The 24,321-nt window shown below is 42.2% G+C and overlaps 1 protein-coding gene across 3 annotated transcripts in view; it reads right to left on the reverse strand.

Annotated features, from left to right (window-relative positions):
• Nucleotides 1-22,662, reverse strand: part of AHCYL1 (adenosylhomocysteinase like 1) — a 40,860-nt gene extending 18,198 nt beyond the window's left edge. For 2 of the 3 annotated variants that reach the window (XR_012416671.1, XM_005542429.4), the window contains exon 1: nucleotides 22,254-22,662. Coding sequence is in view for 1 of the 3 variants with exons in the window: in XM_005542429.4 (XP_005542486.1) it covers nucleotides 22,254-22,373 (120 nt within the window). In the remaining 2 variants the exon portion in view is untranslated. Of the gene's footprint in view, nucleotides 1-2,541; nucleotides 2,690-22,253 lie in introns of those variants that run through there. The other variant, XM_073999538.1, reaches the window with a different exon arrangement.
• Nucleotides 22,663-24,321: the final 1,659 nt, after the last annotated feature.

Here is a 24,321-nt window from a genome sequence, read left to right on the forward strand (position 1 = left end):
TTAGCTCCACTGGTTATCTTCACAGCTAGTAGCTCTGTCTTCTCTTGGTGAACTACCTCCTGGAGCATTGTTCACCCTCACACTGTAAATATAAACACTGCTGCCAAAAGCAACTTTTGGATATCACAAGTTTTCTCTCCAGCTCTCAACAACAGCCTTCTGACTGGGTTGGACTCACTGCATTTAAGGCAAATATGATAATCTGGGTAAGACGAAAAGACTACAAAGTTGTTCTGTTTCTATTAATTCCTATCATCATAATTTCTTCCAAACATTAAATCTTTTTTTTTTTTTTTTTTTTGAGACAGAGTCTTGCTCTGTCGCCCAGGCTGGAGCGCAGTGGCCGGATCTCGGCTCACTGCAAGCTCCGCCTCCCGGGTTTACGCCATTCTCCTGCCTCAGCCTCCTGAGTAGCTGGGACTACAGGCGCCCGCCACCTCGCCCGGCTAGTTTTTTGTATTTTTTAGTAGAGACGGGGTTTCACTGTGTTAGCCAGGATGGTCTCGATCTCCTGACCTCGTGATCCGCCCGTCTCGGCCTCCCAAAGTGCTGGGATTACAGGCTTGAGCCACCGCGCCCAGCCCCAAACATTAAATCTTAATTGCTGTGCTTTCATCTTTCTTCAAATCTACCATCTACAAGGAATACTACACCTAAAAAAAAAGTAGGATTGGGAAGAGAAGGAATGGAAAGGAAATACAGTGGTTGAAACGCAGAAAGTATCTTTAAGTAAAAAGTCTTATGTTAAAGAATGATGTTATGCTTGAGTACTCACCACCTCATAAACAGCCTTACCCACAACTGAACAAGCACACCAGTGTTCCATTCTTACACTAAGAGCATATTTATGAAAGGCTAGAAGGTCAGATTGACCCATTCTTCAAATAGCACACCCAAATACAGAAGTCTACTTGCTGCGTCTTAAAAACCCAATTAAATATCAGGCCAGTTTAACATGCTATTTAAAGCACCTCTTCAAATAGCTTAGCAGGTACAATGGTTGACTTTCTTCCATTTGATACTGAGAATGGTAAAGAAAAGCTCTACCAAACGAATAATTTGGGGTATATCCACTACCTAGTGGGAAGTCTGCTGACAAAGTGAGCTGAAAGAATTGTGCAGACCTTACCAAGAAAAGGGTAGCAGACACAATCCAAAAAAGTTACACACCTCAAGAGAAGAAAAATTGTATGCTATTCATTTAGTTGATCCTAATTGATATATATTTTTTACCATTAGAAGCTGAGTTTACTTTCACAAACACACATCCTATATTCTTAGAAGTTAAAGAGCCCAGCTACACTCCCTCCCAGGGCCCACCCAGTTTTGCCTGCTATCTCCTGAATGAGAAAGAATTAATAGCTACCAGAATTCCACCACAACATTTTAGCCAAGAAATGGTGATCAGGCAGGATAATATCTGTGGTGCATTATATTCTTTAATCATCACATTTGCTAGGCACCAACTAAGTATCCAGTGCTACTCCAGGAAAGTTCTATGTAAGGAAACATGGTCCCTTAAAATCTGTAGACATGTTTTGACCCACAGTATAGTAACATAAGTGGCTTTGGCATGGAATTTCACTGCTCCATGAGGAACATGCCAGATATTATAGTCTTCATAGCCTTATCTGGATATTGTTTAACCTAGGTTTAACTTAGACATCTTGTCAAATTTGTTATTTTAAATGCCAATCTAATAGCTTTTAATTTCCTCAGAAAGGTTTCTTCCTAAGGGTAAAGAACTAGATTCAAAGATAAACAGCAATTACTAGGAAAACAAATCATTAAGAAAGTGCAACGTAGAAGTAAGCAAAGCAGTCTTTCTTACTGCAGAGAATTATTTGAAGGGCTAGTATCCCTCTTTTGGTACACTACTGATTCTCTGGGACATTCCTAAATTTATATATTCTGTCCCATTGTCTCTCCTAGCATATTGTGTGTAGAGATTTTTCTGTTTAGAAATTATGGTCAGCATATTTCTTAGCAACTGAGCAAAAAAAAAAAGTAACAATAAAAAACTAGAAATTTTAACAAGTTCATCATTACTAAGCATAGTGTGTTAGAACACTTTTCAAGATTCCTACATCTTTTCTAATCCCTCTTTCACACATATTTTCTGGTTAAATTATTCTTTCTTCTACAGATTCTACCCTCACCCACTTCTTTTTCAGAGGAAAGGAAGAGGATATGGCAGACAGCCAAAACAGGTGTAACACCTTTACTTCCTTACTCTCTCTCTCTTTTTAAAGAGACAGGGTCTCACTATGTTTGCCAGGCTGGCTGCAAACTGCTGGGCTCAAACAATCTTCTCACCTCCTGAGCAGCTGGGACTATAGGCCCATACCATCCTGCCCAGTTTTTCTTGATATTTACCAGTCTGATTCCCATTTCAGATGAACCCAAATAAACAGTTATCAATAAAAACCCACTCCTTGGTACAAGAAATACACACGTCTGAATACCTTTCACCTCAAGTAAAAAAAAGTTTCCCCAAGAAAGGAATTCCCTTCCCAACACAATGCCCCCAGACACACCCACCGAAAAACAACTTATCTCAAGGGCATCAGTCTCAGGCCAGAGTTGAATCCACAGCCACCTCCAGTCACTTCTTCCATTCCCTCGTGCAGAAACCAGTCTTCTGAGACTCAGCAGGTTTTGGCTGCTCCCTGCTCTCCTTCCCTGTCTCAAGTTTCTTAAGTTCTCAGTCTCCCCAGATGGGGCCTGAGTTTCTGGGGGGAGAGGGAGGGCAGGCTGACTAATCTCAGCACATATCTTCCCCCCCAACTCCCGCCTCTGTGTCTCAACAGTAACAGGATATAATACACACACAGCTAGAATCGAATTCCACAGTCAGAAGCAATACTCCTTTCAAAGTAGGACTCAACTAGATCTTCTGTCAATGCTGGCGGCAAGAAGAGGTGAGGCAATACCAGGCTCCAAACTGCTGAGTCACTTAAAAGGTAAGGAATATACAGCTTGAAAAGCTCTGCCAAAGAGTAGTTTGACCCTTGTGAGCTACTCCCCTCTCTTCCTATAAGACAAAACACTTCACTATTATCTCCCAAATTGCTCCAGTCAATATGCAGGATCGAGGCCTGCGACTGTCAACTAGAAGTAAAAGTAAGAGGTTAAAAAAAAAGGCAATAAGTAGGACTGAAAAGGGCTTCCCAATTTTTTGACCACAATTTGCAAAAGAATGTAACACACATCTAGACTGTTTCAATACCTATTTAGCTATCTACTACTTACCCAGTTGCCTGACCTGTCCATATTTCTCTTTTCCTCAGTCCCACCACCAATAGTATATAAATACATGCCAGTCATCTCTGTTTCTCCCGACATTGAATTATAATCAATTCTAGGTTTTAAAAAAACTCAGTACAGGTGACTGAAGAAATCCTGGTTCCTGGAACATATCCACTACTTTAGTGATAACACTAAAGTCTCCTCTCCCACCTGCTACCCTCCATCCTCACTTGCTAGCACCACTGTTGTACTTTCTGGTTACTTTTCCAACTTTATTACAATCATTTTCAGCATACAAAAAATGTAAAAGCATAGTATAATAAACACCTGTACTCTCCACCTAGAATGAATCTTTCCATTTTCCATAATAGGTTTTTTTCTCTGTATATATACACACATACACATGCATACTTTCACATGGTCCTGTAAAAATAAAGGTTGCAAACATGAACATTACCAATAAATTGTTCTGAATGTATCTTCTAAGAATAAGAATATCCTCCTACAGAACCTTGATGACATATCACACTTAATATTAACAATTATTCTATATCATCATATATCCAGACTGTCCAGATTATATTCAAATTTCCCTAATTTTCTCAAGAATATTTTTTATATCCCAACAGTCTCCTCAACCCTGCCAACCCAGCATGGATTCAAGGTTCATTAAATGCAGTTGGTTGTTAGGTTCTGTTAGCCTCTGCTAATCTAGAACAGTCTCTCCAATGTCCCCCAGCCCCTTGTGATACTGGCTTTTCTTTGAGGAACCCAGATTAATTGTCTCATAAAATCACTCATGTTTTGAATTTTTCAGAGGGTTTCCTTCCTACAAACTGGAAGTTCAGTTCTGAGGTTTTATTAGAAAAAGGTTAAAATTTCCTGGATTATGTAGTATATTTCACCTAGCATCATTATTAGGAGGCACATGTCAGGTTGTTCCACTATTAGCAATGCTAAGATTGAGTCCTCGTTAAAGTGAGACCATCAGATCTCTCCTTTGAAAGGTACATTTTCTCTTTTGCAAGTAAAAGTTAATTTGTAGGGCGATACTTTTTTTCAACATGTTAATATCCTATTCCCTAATGACTTTACCATCTGTTAATAATCCTTGCCTGAACCAATTATATTGGGAAGGTTATAGAATCACAACTTGTATTTTTCTATCAATCCTTTCACATTAGCTTGCATTCTTTTGCAAAGAAAACTCTTCTCCATTTGTCATTCAGATTTTTATGTATTTAACAGATTACACTTAATTACACATTAATTGCACTGAATACTCATATTGTCTCAAATTGGGCCAGTGGGAGCCTCCTTCAAGCTGGCTCTTCTGTCCTTTTGACATGATTCCATTACAGTCCTTCCACTCGTTTTGACAAAAGAAGATATACCAGGCTCACCTTATTCTTCCTCTTCTCCAAACTCGGATTCAACCATTTCTCTCAGGAGCCTTTCTTTTAGGAGGGGGTAGTATTTAGAAGCTAGTATCTGGAGTAAGAGGTGTGATAATTGCTATTAGAGATGCCTCTACGCCTAGGTTCTTTTGGTAGAGAGAAAAATCAATCATTTTACTTATGAGTTCATATTGATATTTCTACTTCAGATTCAATATTACTTTTTAAAACAAGTTTTACTATTTGTATGTCATCTCTAATAAATGTTTACTTATTTGATTTATTCTATAATGCATATAAAATAGTTTCAAAATGACAAGACTAATTATATTATGCACCAAAATTTACTGAGTGAAGTGTCAAGGTTTCATCGAAGTTCTTTTCGTCCTCAGAATATATTTCATAAAGATGTATAGTCAAAGTACTATTTTCTGGGTGACTGAGTAATCAATTTGATATATTAGCTTTGGATTTTATATTTTACTTGGGTTCATTCCTTTTTGTTTGTAAGCAACTTAAAGGTTTCCTTTTTTCTCTTTGATTTTGACATATAAAACATTTACATGTCTCAAAACTTTAAAAGGTATACTCAGAGAAGTTTCACGGCTATTCCTAGCCCCGATACTCTGCGTGTCCCTCCCCATTTTCACTGGTTTCTGGTTTATCTTTTTTATGTTTCTTTTTAGGAGTGTGGGAAGCAAATACATATTATTTTCCCTCCCTTAGTCAAAAGGTAGCATGATAATATAGTCTGCACCTTGTTTTTTTCACTTGGGAATCATTTTGTATTTGTTCATAGGGTATAAGAACCAACTAGTATAGGCTCAGGGAAAGAAAAAGCTGTCAAGGCGGGGTGCGGTGGCTCATGCCTGTAATCCCAGTACTTTGGGAGGTCGACGGGGGGTGGATCACCTAACGTCAGGAGTTTGAGACCAGCCTGACCAATATGGTGAAACCACGTCTCTACTAAAATTACAAAAATCAGCCGGGCATGGTGGCACGTGCCTGTAGTCTCAGTTACTCGGGAGGCTGAGGCAGGAGAATCACTTGAACCTGGGAGGTGGAGGTTGCAGTGAGCCAAGATCACACCACTGCATTCCAGCCTAGGCGACACAGCGAGACTGTCTCAAAAAAAAAAAAAAAATTAAATTTTGTATAGGAAAATATCGACAAATTTTGTCAATATGTATCACTGCTAGAATATCACTGATCTAAATAGTTTACAAACCATTTTTGTTGAACTTTTGGCATACAAATAACAAGCATCACTGGTACCACCACCTGACAGCACTAGATGAAGATTTTTACTTAAAGTTGATTGGACAGGAAGTTTGAAATCCACACTTACTAGTAGGGTGGACACCAAGATCTTGAATGCCTAGATTTATATGACTTTAAGTGCTTTGCCTCAATACCTGTGGCTTACAATTTATAGAGGATTTGCATTTTTAAAACATTCCAGAATCCTTTGAATGTTGCATCTATGCTTCACAAATGAGAAAACAACAGGAGTTGGGGTTAAGTGATTTGCTTAAGGCAATTTGCTACCAACACTGAGATTTAAAAAGCAAAAAGCAAAAAAACAAAACAAAACAAAACAAAACAAAAAAACCCACCCACAAGCCCAGTTCTATTTTCCTTCTTTTGGAATAGACTGGGGAAATGGCAGCTTTCCCCTTTATTTCCAAGGGGTCAGGTTACCTTGGAATGGTCTACTTTTGCACTATAAGCTTTCTGAGCTTATAATACCAGATAAACATTTGTAAGCATTGGTAAAGGAAAATAATTCTTTCAGTTCCAAAAATCTTTACTAATTTTCAGAAAAGTAAAATGATGCAAAGAAATGTAATGTTTTTAAGTTGCCAACGAATTGCCATTGAGAAGTACTGCTCCATAGACCTAGAAAGGGTGGGGAGAGTCCAGTAAAAGCAGAGCCCAAACACTGTGGTAACAAAATGTTTCATTCTAGAATATACTTCCATTGTCTTTTGGGAATGGAGTAAGGAGGAGAACGTATGGGCAATCTAATCTTGACTACTTTTCTAGGACAAAAGAAATTAATTCAGAAGTCCCTATTTGTATCATTTCCACCAGTGTTTAAGCAAAAATTTTAGTTTAGTATAGTTAAATTGACCACTGATTTTTTCTTTTTCCTCTTTTGGTCACTGGGGAAATTCGCTGGTTATTTCATGAGAAGTTACCATATTCTAAAACATGCAACAGAGAATATACTTTAAATGTGCTTTTTGAAGGGGTTTATCCTGTGCTGAATGGTGCTGGAGGACTACTTCTTTCACACATCTACACTTAGCACAATCAGAGAATTTCTTTTAAACTAAAAACATTCCATTAGGTTCCTTTCTCATCTGTAGTGTGCCACTCAAAAAGCACCCTTTCCAAGTCACTTCACATCTTATGTCTAAAAGATCTAGCAAAGTTGAATTCTACCAACAGAAAAAGAGTTATATTTGGCCAGGTGCAGTGGCTCACACTTATAAACCAAGCACTTTGGGAGGCTGAGGAGGGAGGACCCCTTGAGCCCAGGAATTTGAGACCAGCCCTGGCAACATTGTGAGCCCTTGGCTCTACAACAAATAAAAAAAATTAGCGGGGAATGGTGGTGCGCACTTGTAGTCCCAGCTACTCGGGAGGCTGAGGTGGAAGAATCACTTGAGCCTGGGAGGTCGAGGCTGCAGTGAGCTGTGACTGTGCCAGTGTACAGAGCAAGACCCTGTCTCAAAAAAAAAAAAAAAAAAAGTTATATTAAATTTGAAGACCTCGGGTTAAAAAAAAAAAAAAATTACCATTGATGTGTTTCCACTTTCTGGTACCACCTTTGTGACTACTATGACTAACAAAAGTTCTTGTAAGGCTATTATTTTTATTGAAGTATTCTGGATTTAAGTAACATGATATGTGATTACTGAATCTTGGTTTCAAAGTTATGGTAGGTATTTATTTAAAGTAATCAATTAAATAATCTCACTTTTATGTGCAATCTAAAAAAGCCAAACTCATAGAAGCAAAAAGCAGAAGGTTCTTACCAGGAGTCAGGAAGGTGGAAGAAATGAGGAAATGTTGGTTAAAGGGTACAGTATGGAGTTATAAGATAAATAAGTTCTGGAGAGTTAATGAACAGCACAGTGACTACAGTTAACAATAACATATTGTATACCAGAAATTTGCTAAGAGTAGATCCTAAGTATTCTCATCACATACAACACACACATACACACAAAGTAACTATGAGGTGATGGATATATTAGCTAGCTTGACTGTGGTAATAATTTCACAATGTATACATCAAAATATCACACTGTACACCTTGAATACTTCTTTTTTTTTTAAGAGACAGAGTCTTGCTGTCACCCCGACTAGAGTAAAGTGGCAGGATCATAGCTCACTGCAACCAACTTCTGGGCTCAAGCAATCCTCCGGCCTCAGCCTCCTGAGTGGCTAGGATAACAGTCATGTGCCACCATGCCCAGTTGATTTTTTTTTTTCCTTTTTTGTAAAAGATGGGGATTTCATTATGTTGCCCCGGCTGGTCTTGAACTCTTGGCCTTGAACAATCTTCCCACTTCAACCTCCCAAAGACGTGAGCCACTGCTCCTGGCCCAAATACATACAGTTTTCACTTGTCAATTATACTTTAATAAGGTTGAAAAAAATATCCAATACTCAATGAATAGAGAAAAATTTTCACTTAAGAATTTTTATGGCCAGGCTCGGTGGCCCACACCTGTAATCCTAGCACTTTGGGAGGCCAAGGTGGGTGGATCACCTGAGGTCAGAAGTTTGAGACCAGCCTGGCCAACATGGCAAAACCTCGTCTGTACTAAAAATACAAAAATCAGCCAGGAGTGGTGGTGGGCACCTGTAATCCCAGCTACTCAGGAGGCTGAGGCAAGAGAATCGCTTGAACCCAGGGGACGGAGATGGTAGTGAGCTGAGATCACGCCACTGCATTCTAGCCTGGGGAAAAGAGTGAAACTCGGTTTCAAAAAAACAATAATTTTTATTTATTTTTATTTTTTAGAGACAGGGTCTCCCTGTGTTACCCAGGCTGGCCTCAAACTCCTGGGCTCAGAGGATCCTCCTGCTTTGGCCTCCCCAAGTGCTAGCATTACAGGCATGAGCCACCACACCTGGCCCAAGAATAAGAATTTTTAATTATAATTTTTAAGAATAATTTTTCTGAAAACCGAGTAGCAAGTTTTAACTATATAACTTCACAAGCTGAATACAACTGCAAAACAGACCCAGTCCCAGGAAGTGAGGTGTGAAATTCTTTTGGTTATTTTAAAGGGGTTCTTTAAAAAAAAAAAAAAAAAAGATAATTGGTATGTGATTATATTATCTAGCTTAGGCAGCCTCAGCTTTAATGCACCACTGAGCAAACAATGAGATGTCTTTATGTGAATAGCTGGCTGGAAGGTTTCATAGCAGAACCGTTTTTCCATATGCTGGAGAGCAGTTATAACTGGAACCATCTAGAGCCTCCTCACTCCTCTGGGGAGGACTGTGGGCTCTGTTCTCTAATGAGATGAGTTTATACAAGTTTAGCCTGAACACAGCCCTTATTCAGCTACCTTTCAGTGTGTATATGGAAAGTCTCCCTTAGGTATCCCTGTAAAGATCAACCTAAAGTAAAGAGGTCTTGGCCTATGGTTATATTAAAGATCAGATTTCAGGGAGGTAAAGGTGGAACTGGCACAGGACTCTGTGCTCCAACCTCTAAATCTGGCTATCTTCCTACATAATTCTCTCTCCCAGTGTCCCATTTCATTCATGTTTCTGCAGTACGTGTTACACACTGCACCAACCCTCAGGCATGGTTTGGCCATTCTTTCAAGTTTAATACCAACTTTTCCAGCAACAAAGATAGATTAACATTGGTATAAATCAGGCAAACCCTTATCTGCCCTCCTCCTTTTTATCCCGGGTCCTATTTGGTAACAAAGCAACAGTGACAGACCCCTCTAAGACCAAAAAGGAGTATTTTTCTGTATGTAAGTCTCAGATCGGCTCACTATGGCTTAAGGAGAAAGCTACTCTCCTGGCTACTGGCTCACCAGCTTAGTCGACTGCCTGAGTTCTGCCCTCCTTTTCTTCCTGTCATCTTTCTCTAATCTTTACTCTTTGGCTATTTCATCAGCCCCTCAACCAACTCCTGTCACTTTCTGTGTTTTTGAAGCCAGAATTTCACTAAAATGTCCTCTTCTTGTGATCTTTATAACTTTACTATCACTGTCAGTCTAGGAATTCATAATATAAATTAGCACATTAGGGAAATTCTTATTCTGACCTGACTTTTAATCTATTGAACGCCAGAAGCCCAGCCAACCAGAAACTAGGGTTAACAGTGAGAACAGAGTCAGAATCATTCTTAGCATTTCACATAAAACACAGACTCTTTAGCTTAGAGAAGGCTTAGCCATTCCCTGTTTTTCTAGTGATATCCTTGAGTTGTTTACACACTGCTCTGGCTGTACAGATCAAGAAACTACAACCCAGTCTGGCTAGGAGATAATGGTTCCAAACACCCAATTCAGGGCCTGGTTTTATCCCAATCACCACATCCTCAATTCTAGACAAGTCTTCTAGGTTCTTAGCACTGGGTCCATGGATGGGCTTCAGGCTGCCAATTTCCTCTTATATGGTCCTGTGCTGTGCAATAAAGGTTGGTCAATGATGGACCACATATACAGTGGTGGTTCCACAGAATATGATAGAGCTGAAAAATTCCTATTGCCTGGTGACACTGTAGTGCAGCGCATTACTCACATGTTTGTGGTAATGCTGGTGTAACAAACCTACTGTGCTGTCAGTCATTTAAAGTCTCTATGATGTTTGCACAACAACAAAATCACCTAAGGACACAGCTTACAGAATGTATCCCCCTTGTTAAGTGACACATGACTATGTGCATTTTGCTGGAATATGTACACATCTCTCAGAGGGTTCCAAACCCCAAATGGTTAAGAACCACTACACTGGACTTAAATGATCCAAATAATAACCTCACAAGAATGTCAGCTCTACAGAGTATGAATCTCTGTTTTGTTCACTGATGTGCCCTAAGTGCCTAGCACAGGTCCTGGGACACTGCATCCTGAGCAGACAGGGCTACATGATTTCTGGTCATGGTTTACTCCGAATACTTGCAGAAAAAGAGCAACAGTAGACTATTTTCAGGACCTTTCACACAAGGGAGGACCAATATTTCTCCTTGTGATCAGAATCATCCAGGAAAGGTGGTAGCTGCATTACCATCTTTTTTTTCTTTTTTGAGACATAGTCTTGCTCTGTTGCCCAGGCTGGAGCGTAGTCACGCCATCTCGGCTCACTGCAACCTCCTCCGCCCTATGGATTCAAGTGATTCTCCTGCCTCAGCCTCCTGAGTAGATGGGCCTACAGGCACCCGCCACAACACCCGGCTAATTTTTGTATTTTTAGTAGAGATGGGGTTTTGCCATGTTGGCCAGGCTGGTCTCGAACCCTGATCTGAAGTGATCTGCCTGCCTTGGCCTCCCAAAGTGTTGGGATTGCAGGCATGAGCCACCGTGCCTGGCCCATTAGCATCTGAATATTACATTTCCTAACAGTGTTGGCCAGTCTTGCTAGATAATCTAAAAGAATAGTTCTAAATCTGGGAGCTTTCAAGTTTATCTGGTGAAGCTGTTTCAAAATGTCAATCGATTCTCCATCTGCTCTCTTACTCTCAGCTCCTCCCCCATTCTGATTACACAGCTCTAGTTTATTTATTTTTTTATTTTTTTGAGACGGAGTCTCGCTGTGTCGCCCAGGCTGGAGTACAGTGGCCGGATCTCAGCTCACCGCAAGCCCCACCTCCCGGGTTTACGCCATTCTCCTGCCTCAGCCTCCCGAGTAGCTGGGACTACAGGCGCCCGCCACCTCGCCCGGCTAGTTTTTTGTATTTTTTAGTAGAGACGGGGTTTCACCGTGTTAGCCAGGATGGTCTCGATCTCCTGACCTCGTGATCCGCCCGTCTCGGCCTCCCAAAGTGCTGGGATTACAGGCTTGAGCCACCGCGCCTGGCCCACAGCTCTAGTTTAGAACCAGGTAATGAGTTACTGCAAAAAGCTCCCCATGTGACTGATACCTTCTTCTCCTTCTACAGAATGAGAAGTGCTGATCTAAGAAATAATCTAAGCAGGATCAGAAAAGGAAACACAAGCACACTGAGTTTACCAGGCTCTTGACAAAGCAACTTCCAACACAGGGAACAAATGCATTAGATATGCCTTGTTCAGAAATAAAACAAATAAGGCGAAGGAAGTAGAGAATCTCCCTTTAATACCAACTCCATCTGTTAGGAACAGACAATCCATCAGAGGGATCCACAGGGGTTAGGAGAATACGACAAAGAGACTGTCTGAGGAAGACAGAGACTGTATTTTTATTACGGTTTGGTCCAAATTCAGTAAAAATTGGCAAAGTGCTCTCATTCCAAACATGCCCAGCGCTCAGCTAATCCCCTCACTGTGGAATAAGAATGTACAGAATTATGAACCCCCTACTCCCCAAATAGGAGGGGCTCCACCTTCTGAACACAAGGGCCAAAACTAATCTCATCAGCCATCCCCTCCTAATTATAAACTACGTAGAGAAATAAGGTGCTTAACAAAGGTGTTCTCCTTCTAAACTTTATGATCTGTAAACTCACTTTATCCCACTTCCACTGAAAACCCAGCCTTTCCCAACCTCAGTTCATTCTTGATTGGTGAACAAGAACAGAAACTATCCCCAGAATAGTGTTTCTCTCTGTAAAATCTTGGGGAAGGGGTGCAATAAGGTCAGCCCCTCCAAGATGCATTTTCCTTGGACTTACAATACATCTTATTACACTGAGAACACCATGTTCCCAACCAGCTTGGTCTCTTTTCTGTTACAAACCTGAAGTAAACAGATTCTACAGCAGCTACAAGTCTGTTACCAAGGCCACTGTATTATCAATATAATTAACATTCACAATTCATCTAGTCCAGCATGACAAGCCAGCTGGGCTACTTCTCACAAATGAACACTGGGAATCTTCATGTCTTGCTTGCTAAGAAATCTGGTGCTCAGAAGCTGGGCACCGAACCCTCAAGTATTGAATTAGAAGTGGGATACCACCTGGCCACCCACAGGAAACTGAATTAGTTACCGAAGCACCTATTTCAACTTCCAAAATAGCAAAATTCGCCGGGCGCAGTGGCTCACGTCTGTAATCCCAACACTTTGGGAGGCTGAGGGTGGTGGATCACCTGAGGTCAGGAGTTCAAGACCACCCTGACCAACATGGTGAAATCCCATCTCTACAAAACACACACACGCGCACACACACACACACACACACACACACACACACACATACACACAATTAGGTGTGGTGGCACATGCCTGTAATCCCAGCTACCTGGGAGGCTGAGGCAGGAGAATCTGTTGAACACGGGAGGCAGAGATTGCAGTGAGCCGAGATCGTGCCATCACACTCCAGCCTGGGCGACAAGAGCGAAAATCCATCTCAAACAAACAAACAACACAAAATAGCAAAATTCTGAAGGTCTCCCTTTCCCCTGAATCTTGCCTAAGTTACACACTTGAAGTGAAACAGAACAGACAAAATTTAGTGCCAACTACAGCCTGAGCTTCTGGCTAGGACAAGCATTGGCCTGGTTCCCAGAAGACTGTAATTCTAAAGAAGGTGTGTTTCAAAGAGAGAAGGGCATGTATAGCTTTTGAGCATCAAACGCAGCCTTTGGCTCAGAAGGGGAAGCCAGGGTTGCAGAGTAAGAACCAGAAGTTTGCTCATCACTGCCGGGCAGAGCTATTGTTTATTACTTTCAGAGTTCCAATGTACTTTTCAAAATCAAACTATTCAACTCATCACAAATCCCCAAACCTCAAACACCCTATGTGAAAACCTCCCTGTTCTTTAAATCAAGAGCATGTATAAACCAGGATACCAGTTTCAACTTTGGGCAGTGTCCCTAATGCTAAGGGCTTAAAAGTTGTTTCAATGGTGAGAAATTCAAGTCACCTTCCCCGTTATTGTCTAAGGATATCCCTATGCCCACTGCCACTGGGCTAAGAAGCTGGAGGCATATATTCAGATGTCTTCTCCCTGACCTCCTATTTCTGGCATTATAAAGGGATATATTAAGTTGGAAATTCTCATCAATTTCTCACCTGCAGTTCTCGGTACTTCCTTACACCTATGTGAGAGGGCTCTAAGAGTTAGAAAAATCACCCCAGCCAACTGAAAGGGAAAGTGAGTCAAAGCCACCACACAAGTCCAACTTACTTTCTCCTAGGAATGATTATCTCACATTATTTTATTCAATAAACATTTATTGACAGTATTATCTGTCAGGTACTATATACATATATGTGAGATATGGTCTTTGCCCTCAACATGTTCCATCTAGAAAAGTCAAATGACGAGTAAGATTCAAATATCATCAGGTCAGTCCTTAAGATATAAGTTTGAGAAGTACTACATTGAAATCAAACTTATTTTTGAGAGACACAGAGAAGAAAATTATTTTGCTTAGTTTTGATAATCTACTATGTGAGCTCCTATTTCAAACACTCCTATGGAATCAGCTCTGAAGCTTCAGGGGCATCCGCATTTCATATGAAGAGCGGTAGAGTTAAGGTAATACCAAAAAAATCCCCGAAGTGGTCGAAATGCTGGTTCCAATGTGTGTAAGTTCCTGAGCTGAACTCTCAAGGCACTTTTAATGAGTCTTCTGGGAAGCTGAGGAGCATCCCAAAGAGGCAGCTGACAACGCCAACAACCTCAGCTTTGTTCCAAGCCATAAGGACAAACTGCAGGCTGGAAACTTAATCTCTTAGTAGTTTGTGGACTTGTAATGAAAAGAGATAGTGTGGCTTGGAGGCCTGGCCTTCTATATCAGGGCTTTAAAACCCAGGATCCATGAGTTTCAGAAGTCCCATAAATCCTCTAACAGAGTATGCAAATTCCTGTGCTCCTGAATTTTCCTGAGGAAAGAACCAGGATTTTCATTAAATTCTTAAAAGGACCTCTGACTCAAAGAGTAAGAACCATTGTTCTACGGTCTCTAATCCAGTGATTCTCAAGAGCATTCCCTCAAATAGGCAAAAAAGAAGCATATTCTAATTCTCTATCTTCTACACAAATCTGTCTACTTATTGACCTCTCTTCTAAAATTAGAAACAAAGACGGGGATGTGCATTTTGAAAATTCAAGGTGAATCTCTTTTCTACATCTCCAAAATAAAGCTAACAGTCATGAGAACCTGAAGTCTTTTCCTTAAAGTCTTTGAGGAAGGAGAAGGGGTGGGTCTGGTCAAAGAGGGCAGATCAGAATCTCTGTCCTATTAACTTTTTTTTGAGACGGAGTCTCACTCTATCGCCAGGCTGGAGTGCAGTGGTGCGATCTTGGCTCACTGCAACCTCCGCCTCCCAGGTTCAAGCGATTCTCCTGCCTCAGCCTCCTGGGTAGCTGGGACTACAGGTGTGTGCCACCACACCTAGGTAATTTGTTTTGTATTTTTAGTAGAGATGGGGTTTCACCAGGCTGGCCAGGATGGTCTTGATTTCCTGACCTCATGATCCACCCGCCTCGGCCTCCCAAAGTGCTGGGATTACAGGCATGAGCCATCGTGCCCGGCCTGTCCTATTAACTTTTATGATAGGTCTCTCTCTCTCTCTCTCTCTCTCTCTCTCTCTCTCTCTTTTTCCCCCTGATTTTTGGAACCACAAAGGAAACAGGTCATGGCCCAAAAACTCTGACGTGAGGTCAAGCCAGTCCTGGGGGAAAAGGGACGAAGTACTTCCCATTATGCACATGGAAACCTATGTCCCAAAGGTTCACCTTAATACAAGTAGTAAGTACTAGAAGAGTTGGAGCCATTTATTAAAAACAGAACTTCCACAATCCTCTCATTGCTCAAAACTCATTCAGGAGGTCTAAGTGAATGAAAGATGGTTACACTTATCTCCTCCAGCCTCCTGCCCCTTTACTCTGTCACTCACAGATTTACCATCTAGCTCACACTGAGCCACGCATTATTGTGGATCAGCACAGTAGTATTTTCCTTGGCACACAGGCTCAGAGGGATTCCACTAATGCCATCGTACACTCACAGGTTCCGGAGAAAAGAGAAAAACATGTCAACAACAGGGTGTGCTCTTGCTGGGCAGTTCCTCAAACTGTGAAGAAGTAAGCCTGAGGCAGGTCCAAGATGAACAGCATGGAACAGAGAGCAGTCTCAGACCCCTCCTGTTTAATACGCCTCATTTCCATCACACAACTGAGTACAGGCTGTCCACTTTAAAACAAGTGAACTGGCTAGGGCTGGTAGGGGAGAACATGTTAAGCCCATTAAGCCCCACAGGTTAAGTACACAGGCACATTAGCGGAGGCATTGGGGCTTTTATGGTAAGAAAGCAGGAGCATGCTTGGAGAGTCTTGTACCTGTGGTTCTCAAACGCACTTTCCCAATCTCTACCCCAGGATTCCAAATACTACCTTTCACCAGTAGTTTATTAAACTTTTTACTTTGTGTCCCATTTGGGTAGTAAATGATTAAGTCGCCCAGTGTATACTGCTAAGCAGTATCAATCATTATCTACATTCTGAGAGTAAGGCACCAGGCTAAATCCTTTAGAAAAATTAAACAGAGATAGAAACAAAAATGAAACCAGCCTGAGTCTCTCAATAAAGGCATGGATGCTCTACTCTAGTTCTATAAGTGGCATGCAGCAAAGGCCACACATTTCTACAGGAGAAAATCAGTTATACACAATTAGGAGCAAGCTGTTAAGAGCAAAAAAAAATAGTACCTGCAGGGATGTGGGGCGGGGTGCTGGAGTACATATCTAAAATGATAAAGTCACAGTTCAGCAGTCTTTGGAATTATTTAATGTAATTCAAGGATTCTAGTTTGGGAAAACCCCTAAACACCTGCAGTTTAAGGAAATAAACTCCTGGACTGAGACTGGCCCACTGTCTGACAAATACCCACATTCTATGAGTGCATTATGTATTATGGGGGACGAATGGGGGAATGGTAAGGTAGAGGACATCTCAACTCCACCAAAAGCTCTAAGATTTCTGTCTATATACCCCGCCCCCCGTAATCAACAAAATGTTTTGGGGTTCAGTAGCTGTAAGCTCTATATAAAATAACATTTTTGTCAGAAAAAAAATTTTCCTATTGAAAAGACATTCCAATAAAAACTTCTTTGTTTTGGTTTTTTAACATTTCAAAATTAGGCTCTCATTTGCACTATCGTGTTGCATCATCCAGAGAGTTATAAATAGGGTGGCCACATAAACCAGGGTAACTTTCAGAGTTGCGGAGGCACTCATTGGACTGCATGCTAGGATAACACGTATAAACCAGAATTGCACCAGGCAAACCAGAATATATGGTCACTCTAGGTACAAAATAAGCCACTAATTAATATTTACTAAATGCTAATCCTCTCAACCATCTATAGAGGTAGCACTATCATTGTTCCCCATTTTATAGATGAGAAAAGGACGCTCACTTGTTGAATGTCCCACAACTAGTAGATGGTAGAGACTAAAGGTAAAACTGACTCCAAAAATCAAGTGCCTAACTTACGTTGTACTACTACTCACAGTTTTAGGAACAGAAACGGGAAGTTAAAGGGGTCTCATGTAACAGCCAAGCAATAGTGAGACAAAAGAACTACTTGAGTGAGTCAAAGGAAAATATGGAATCAGAAGAGGAAAGGCAACTGCAATTCTGTGTGAATTTTTATTAACTGCTTACTACACAACAGGCACTGATAGTATTGACAATAATCAAAAGGAAAATTTGTGGTAAGAATTTGTCTTCAATTTGGGATTCTCAGATGAAAAAACTCTGGTCTATGCACACAGGTTGTCCTTCACGCATGATAGGAATGCATCTGATGCACCTTATTAGCATGTGTTCTGAGTTACTACTCAGTTCTGAATTATAATAAAATGTGTCCAGTATAATCAGGGTTGACATTCTTTCTAAAAATGCAATACTCACATTCCCAAACTTGAGAAACAGGTAGGTATAAATGATTCTCCTTTACTCGCCAGTTCCTTTAAAACAACCCCAAGAGGGCATTAAAGTGCTTATTTACAGATCATTAACTACTTGGAGTGGCAGAGTACACTTGCTAGGAGTCACAGGCAACTAAAGACCTGCATGTTTCCATGTATCAAATAGCTTTTATAGACAACTTTCCAAGAATACTATATTGAGGGTGGGCATGGTGGCTCATGCCTGTAATCCCAGCACTTCGGGAGGCCGAGGTGGGAAATCGCTTGAGCCCAGGAGTTCGAGACAAGCCTGGGCAACACAGGGATTTCCCCATCTCTATAAAAAATAAAAATACATTTTAAAAAAGAATATTATATTGGGTAAAACACTCTGGATCCAAATGACACACTCCTGATAAAAGAAAAGGTGTATCTTTGTAACCTTGGCAGCAAAAGATCTAGACAACTACTGATCTAGAAATCTTCTAACAGATTTCTTTCTGTTACAAGCTAAATGTCTAAAGGAACTTAGAACAAAGTAATCTGGAAACTAGAGTGTAACTAACTAAACCAAACAAGAAAAAGAGAGGTAATCAATATCTGTGGAGAAATCTTAAAAAGAGGATCTTCTTACACCCCAACTCCTGTTTCAAAGACTGCTACTAAAACAGCAGCCACTCTAAAGAGAATCAAGAGATACTAATGATGTGAAGATAGGAAATGCCAACCTATGAAATCTTCTTTCAGTGATTCTGACAAGTCCTGGTGTAAATTCTATACAATTGCACCAAAAATTAACCATAAGATAACTCTTATGAGAAAACGAGAAACCCGGATTTTATCTATCAGGTTAACAGCCAAGCTGTACCCATTGGGGCTCTACTTGATGTGCTTCCTAAGTCTCAGCTGACCCTTTTGATGAATTAGTGCCACATAGCTTCATTCAAATAAAGAATATCCTATAAACAAAAGTAGTTTCTTTTGTGCTCTTCTCCTTCCCCACATTTTGCTGGTGGGTCTGACTGCACAGATCCTAGGTCAAAATGTTTAATGGATCACTCTGGAGCGTGCCCTTAATGTTCAGAAGTTCAGAGAACAGCAAACGTTCTGATAGGCCTTCCAGAGAAACATGCTTATTGTAAGAGCTCTCCAACAAGTTGGAGATTTGGGTTTATATTATGAAAAAAGAATAAACTTGACACAGTGTCAATTTCTAAAGGTCCAAGGACAGTTATCACTCCTGTTACACAAAGTAGCAGAAAAAGAGGCATAAATAACCAGGGGTTATGGGGAACTACATTACTTACTTGGTTTGACTGATAACTGCCAACATTAAACAAGGATCTTCTTCAGTTGTGGTACACTTAACTCTTACAACTGAAGGATTCCTTTTCTTACCTCAAATTTTCCTAGCCATACCATCTGAAATCACCAGTGACAGTCGTGAACAAGCCTTGCAATGTGAATTATACTACAGCTATTAAGATAGTCCCGTGAAAAATTCTTTTAGAACTCTGTGTCAGGAAAAGTTGTCCTCTTGAGGAACTGACATGTATTATTTCCCATGCCTGCTAAGGAGACTGTAACTATGATTCTTTTTATCCTCTGGTTGCTAAAAGTTTAAAGTTGCATGTGATCGACCTCATCAACTATCTTAGCCCTCGAGGTTAACAATATTTTTTTCATTCTTTCTATAGTTTTTACTTCCTCTTATATCACATATAGGTTCTGTGTTATAAGCCACTTCAAATACCCATTGAAGAATATAAATATATAAATAAGACTTTTAAAAAATTACACTTGCTATCTTAACTCCCCAACATGCCCCTATCTCCACCTGTTCCAAAAAATAGGCATGTATTTGGCAGATGAGATGGAGGTACAAAAGCTAATTAATTTGCTCAAGGTCATACCCCTTTAGTTGACTTCTCGACACCCAGATATCTGAAATCTTCAATCAAACCAACAAGTCCTATTTTGTTCACAGCAGTGTGACAGACCTTGGCATACAAAACTGAGTAAGTCATGATTATAGTTGAAGAATCTAGATATTTATACTTTTAATTGATGGACATCCACTCTATCTCAAACAAAGCAAACAAAATGAATAAAAACTGACTCTATCTCAAACAAAGCAAACAAAATGCATAAAAGCTGACCAGAAAGTGACACTGGGATCTGATCTAATTGAGGATCATCAAGGTCACCCTGAAGTAACCTATATCCTCTGGTATCAAGAACATCCTCAATTCCTGAGGCCGGCCTCAGGGCTTCAGAATAATCCAAGGATTACTGGTCTAGAGCCAGGGTAGAATTCTCATAGGTGAAGGACTGCACCATTTGAAGAGGTCTTTTTCTACACCATCAAGTACCATGCCAAGTTACTTTTTTCCCTCTTACTTTTCCCATGCTTTCTCACATTATCAACACATGGCAGAGGTACAAAAGTGACTTAAGTCATAATGTTCAGCACTTCTGAAAAACAGACTAGGACTTGCTATGTGACCTTGACTAGTCCTCAACTGATCCATTAACTAAATAAATGTCTTTTATCATCACTAGGGAAAGGGTAATTAGTCATCATAAAACACTTTATTACAAAGTACTACGTAAATGCTGAACAATAAAACCCAGAAAGATTAATAAGAAACACGGTGGGGCACATTTACTGGCAAATGGAAACTTAAAACGGGGTCTTCCCACATTCCTGGCAAAGCCTGCTTCTTTTAGCTAATGCAATGTAAGTCTAAAATCATCAGCACTTGGCCTGACAATAATACACATTAGTAATATTCCTCCTGGGAAGAAGAGGGGAAAAGGGATAGTTATTCCTGGTAGGTAGCTATATGGACATCTCAGTTACTAGTTAGCCAGGTGGGCAATTAATATTTGAGTACCTACTATATGCTGGGTACAACGCTAGGCACACTGGATACAAAGGTGAACAAGAATTCCTGCCTTAATGAGTTTTTACAATCTACAATATAGACTTTGTCTTATCAACAGAGGTACTTTCAAGAATAGAGATTTACTAACATAAAGGGAAGTAAGAGCAAAGATGTCAGAGTCTAGGAAATTCAGGTATTAGGGCTTTTCCATTCTTTCCTCTAACTCACCTAAGGTCCCACTCTCAATCATTCTGCTTATAAGGACTGACTGTTTCTCCAAAGAATAGTGCAGATTGCAAAGGGTCATTGTCCCAACAAAGCAGTCAACTGAACTGACAGCACTAAAGTTAATCAGATGCCTCAGAGTCAAGGGATCTTCCACAACCTTTTAAAGAATTAAATTCTTAATTTTGTGAAAAAACAGAATGAAAGCACACAATGGCGACTTGTCTTTTTAATCCTGCATTTGATTTCTGGAGTGGCAGGTTAATTCACTTAAAAAAAAAAAAAAAGCCATCTCTCCCACTTAAGACAGCTTAACTAGTTGAAGCCTCAAGGACTTAACTATTCCTGCAGCCCTTGCTTTGTTCAGCCCTGCATCCTATTCAACACTGCATACAGGCAGACACAGCTTTGTAACACTCCGTCTTTATAGAGAAGGGAGACATTTATCTGGGCTCTCACTGGCTTCAGGAAGGTCACCTCTTCGTAAAGGTTCTCTGATCTACTGCTAACTGGGTGCCAGGTGTATGGATAATCAAGATGTGGCTGGCAGTAAATGATCAGAAAGCATTAAGGATCCCAATTCCACCACTCAGAGAGCTAGTGAGACTAACATCTTCAAAGGTTGCCATTTATGAGAGAATTCTAAGGGTGTCCTTTGAGCTCAACCCACAGCACAATAGATCAAACTTGTTCTGCCTCAAAAGTACAGTCAAGAGTGAGCAATCTTTCCTTACCACCCACCACTCCAACCCACCCAAGCTCCTTTCTCCAGGGATGCCTAAGTAATCTATTCACATGACTCTAGGATCCACCTGTATCCATGACAGTGTCTGCTGTCACCACCCTCCAAATGTCAATTTCTTACATATTTCGGAGTAACTGGAAGGCTGTAGAAAGTTAAAATCACAGATTTTCAATTTCATGTTACTCTCATTGCTTTCACCTGTATATCAGAGCTAGCTTCACGCATTCTTTTCTCTTGCCTCCCAGCTATCACGCAGTTGTTGGATAAACCGACCACTGCTCCCAAAGATCTGACGGAAGTTCTGCCAGATTTACCCACTCAAATGAAAGGAGATTTTCTGTACACCCCATGCCCCCGGACCGGTCACAGGGTCAACTGAGTTGGTTCACCCCCTCCCACTCTCGTCTTCGAGGACCTTCATCTAGGAAAAGTCAGTCGCAAATTTAAGGCCTGGCCCTGTCGGGTTTCAAAACGATCCCGGAGGACTTGGGCCGAGGGACAAAGGAAAGCGAGGTCAGAGGCGGCCTTTTCAACCCGGGATAGGCCTGGGGCCGCATAGCCGTCACCCCCTACATCACCTCCGCCGTCCCCAGTCACCCCAACCCCAGCCCCAGAAGTCCCAAACTAGCCAGAGCCCGGGCTTGCTCGCGTCCCTTCCGCGAGGCCGGAGCCCGAGCCCCCGCCGCCACCCAGAGCCCCCGCACCTTCTTGGGCGCCTTGGTGACGGTGGCCATGAAGGAGTACTTCTCGGCGTCCTCGATCTCCTTGGCCTGCTTCAGCTCCTCCCCGACCCCGGGCAGCGGCATCGCGTCAGGCATCGACATCCCCCGGCCGGCCCGGCCCGCGGCTGACCCGCCGCCCCCGCCTCTTTCCCCCTCAGGCGCCCGCCCGCCTGCCCGCGCGGCGCCCTCCGACACGCGATCGCCCACCCTCCCGCCGGGCCCTGCGTCGAGCTGCGTTGGCTTCTGAGGTGCTGTGGCCCACGCCTCGTCTGTTCAGCAGCTCAAGGCAGCCGGACAGCGACGGCGGCCACAAGAGAACCAGAAGCAGCAGCTCCGAGCTCCGACCTGCCCGCGCCGCCACCTCCGCTGTACGCAAACACGCACGCAAAGCGAGGGTAGAGGGCGGTGACGCCACGTCAAGTACTGGCAGCTCCCGGGAGGGGGAAGAGGCGGGGAGAAACGGCACTCTGTCGTGACGTCACCACGCTGGGCTGGGCCACAGAAGCCGCTCCTTCTCTCCCGCTCCAGAGCGAAGTTCCCAGAGTGAGCAGGACTCTTTGTGCCACCAGGTGGCACCATCAGCCCTGGGAGGAGCGCGTGGTTCATGCAACGACGCTGCGGAACGGAGGGTCTTTGGGCTGCGGGGTTCCTGGCGAGGCCTCAGTGGCGCATAAAAAGGGTATTTGGGAGCAAAGACCAGAGCCCAACACGACACATCCTACAACCATTCCTAGGAAAAGTCCGGGGCTTGAGACAACTCACTCACTCACTGCCCCAGCCCCAGGCCGTTTGTATTAAAGCTCCTTCCCAAGGGGCAGTGCCTGCCTCTTGGACTTCATAGGGGGCAGAACTGACTCAGAGTAGTCTGGTTTCTGCACAACCCTTTGTGACTTCCTCCACCATCATCTCCGACTGGGCCTTGCCTGTTTACAAAACCCTCATTGGAATAGGGCTGATGGCCATGAGGGTGGAGACCAGGAGAGCTGATGGAGAAGTCCCCAGCCAGAATGGCTTTCCGGTCCTTGCTCCACCAAAGCATTAGACTCTTACAGCTCTCAGTGGGCATCCAGGACATTCATGGACCGTTCACACCCTTTTACGGGGCCTACTATGTGCAGTGCCTGTGCTAAGGCCCTGCTGGCAAAAGGGCATGTGACGCATTTTATGTTTTGCAAGGCTTAGTTCAGCTGGAGAGGCAAAGCCTGCCTGTAACCTAATGTCAGCTGAGGTAGCTTGTCCTTTGAGATTCAAATGACATTGGCTCTAACTACCATGTCCTGTGGAAAGTCCAGTGCCCTCCCCGGGATTTCTGTGAATTACTGGGAGGACTTGGATTTTCATGGTCACCTCTGGTTCTACTTTTTTGTTGTTGCTGTTGTTGTTGTTTTGCCTTGTTTGGCATTTTATTCACTATTCTGATCTTGTGACTGTTTCTGTAGCTCCTGGGGTCAATTCTGCTGCTTCTTCTTTCAACCCCCACCCCATGCTAAACAAATACAAAATAAGGCTGTAACATGTAGTAAAACTTTTCATAAAGGTTTGTGGGTCACAGGGGAGAGATTACATCACAGAGCAAACAATTTAAGATCACATTTCTGAAATGTTCTGAAAAGTTATTTTGGCTGTCTCACCACCCAGGGATTTCTCAATGGCCACAAGATCCCACTACGTTCCCTAGCCCATTGCCATCTAATCTAGCTTCCTCCTGTTCCTCCCTTCCCATCCCTGCACCTCATCCTTCCTTCCTTGATGGACTCTGGGAAGCCAGATTCTCCTCTGCTGTGCTGAGCAATTCTAGTCTTTCCAGTGTCCTTTCCCTAAATTCCTCCCCAGGACCACTTTTTTTTTTTTTTTTTTTTTTGCTCTCTCTGTTGCCCAAGCTAGAGTGCTCTCGGCTCACTGCAACCTCCGCCTGCCGGGTTCAAGCAATTCTCCTGCCTCGGCCTCCTGAGCTGGGACTACAGACGTGCACCACCATGCCCAGCTAATTTTTGTATTTTTAGTAGAGACAGGGTTTAGTAGAGACAGACCATCTCGGCCAGGCTGGTCT

The sequence above is a fragment of the Macaca fascicularis genome, chromosome 1, assembly GCF_037993035.2.
Source record: "Macaca fascicularis isolate 582-1 chromosome 1, T2T-MFA8v1.1".
Lineage (NCBI taxonomy): Eukaryota > Metazoa > Chordata > Mammalia > Primates > Cercopithecidae > Macaca > Macaca fascicularis.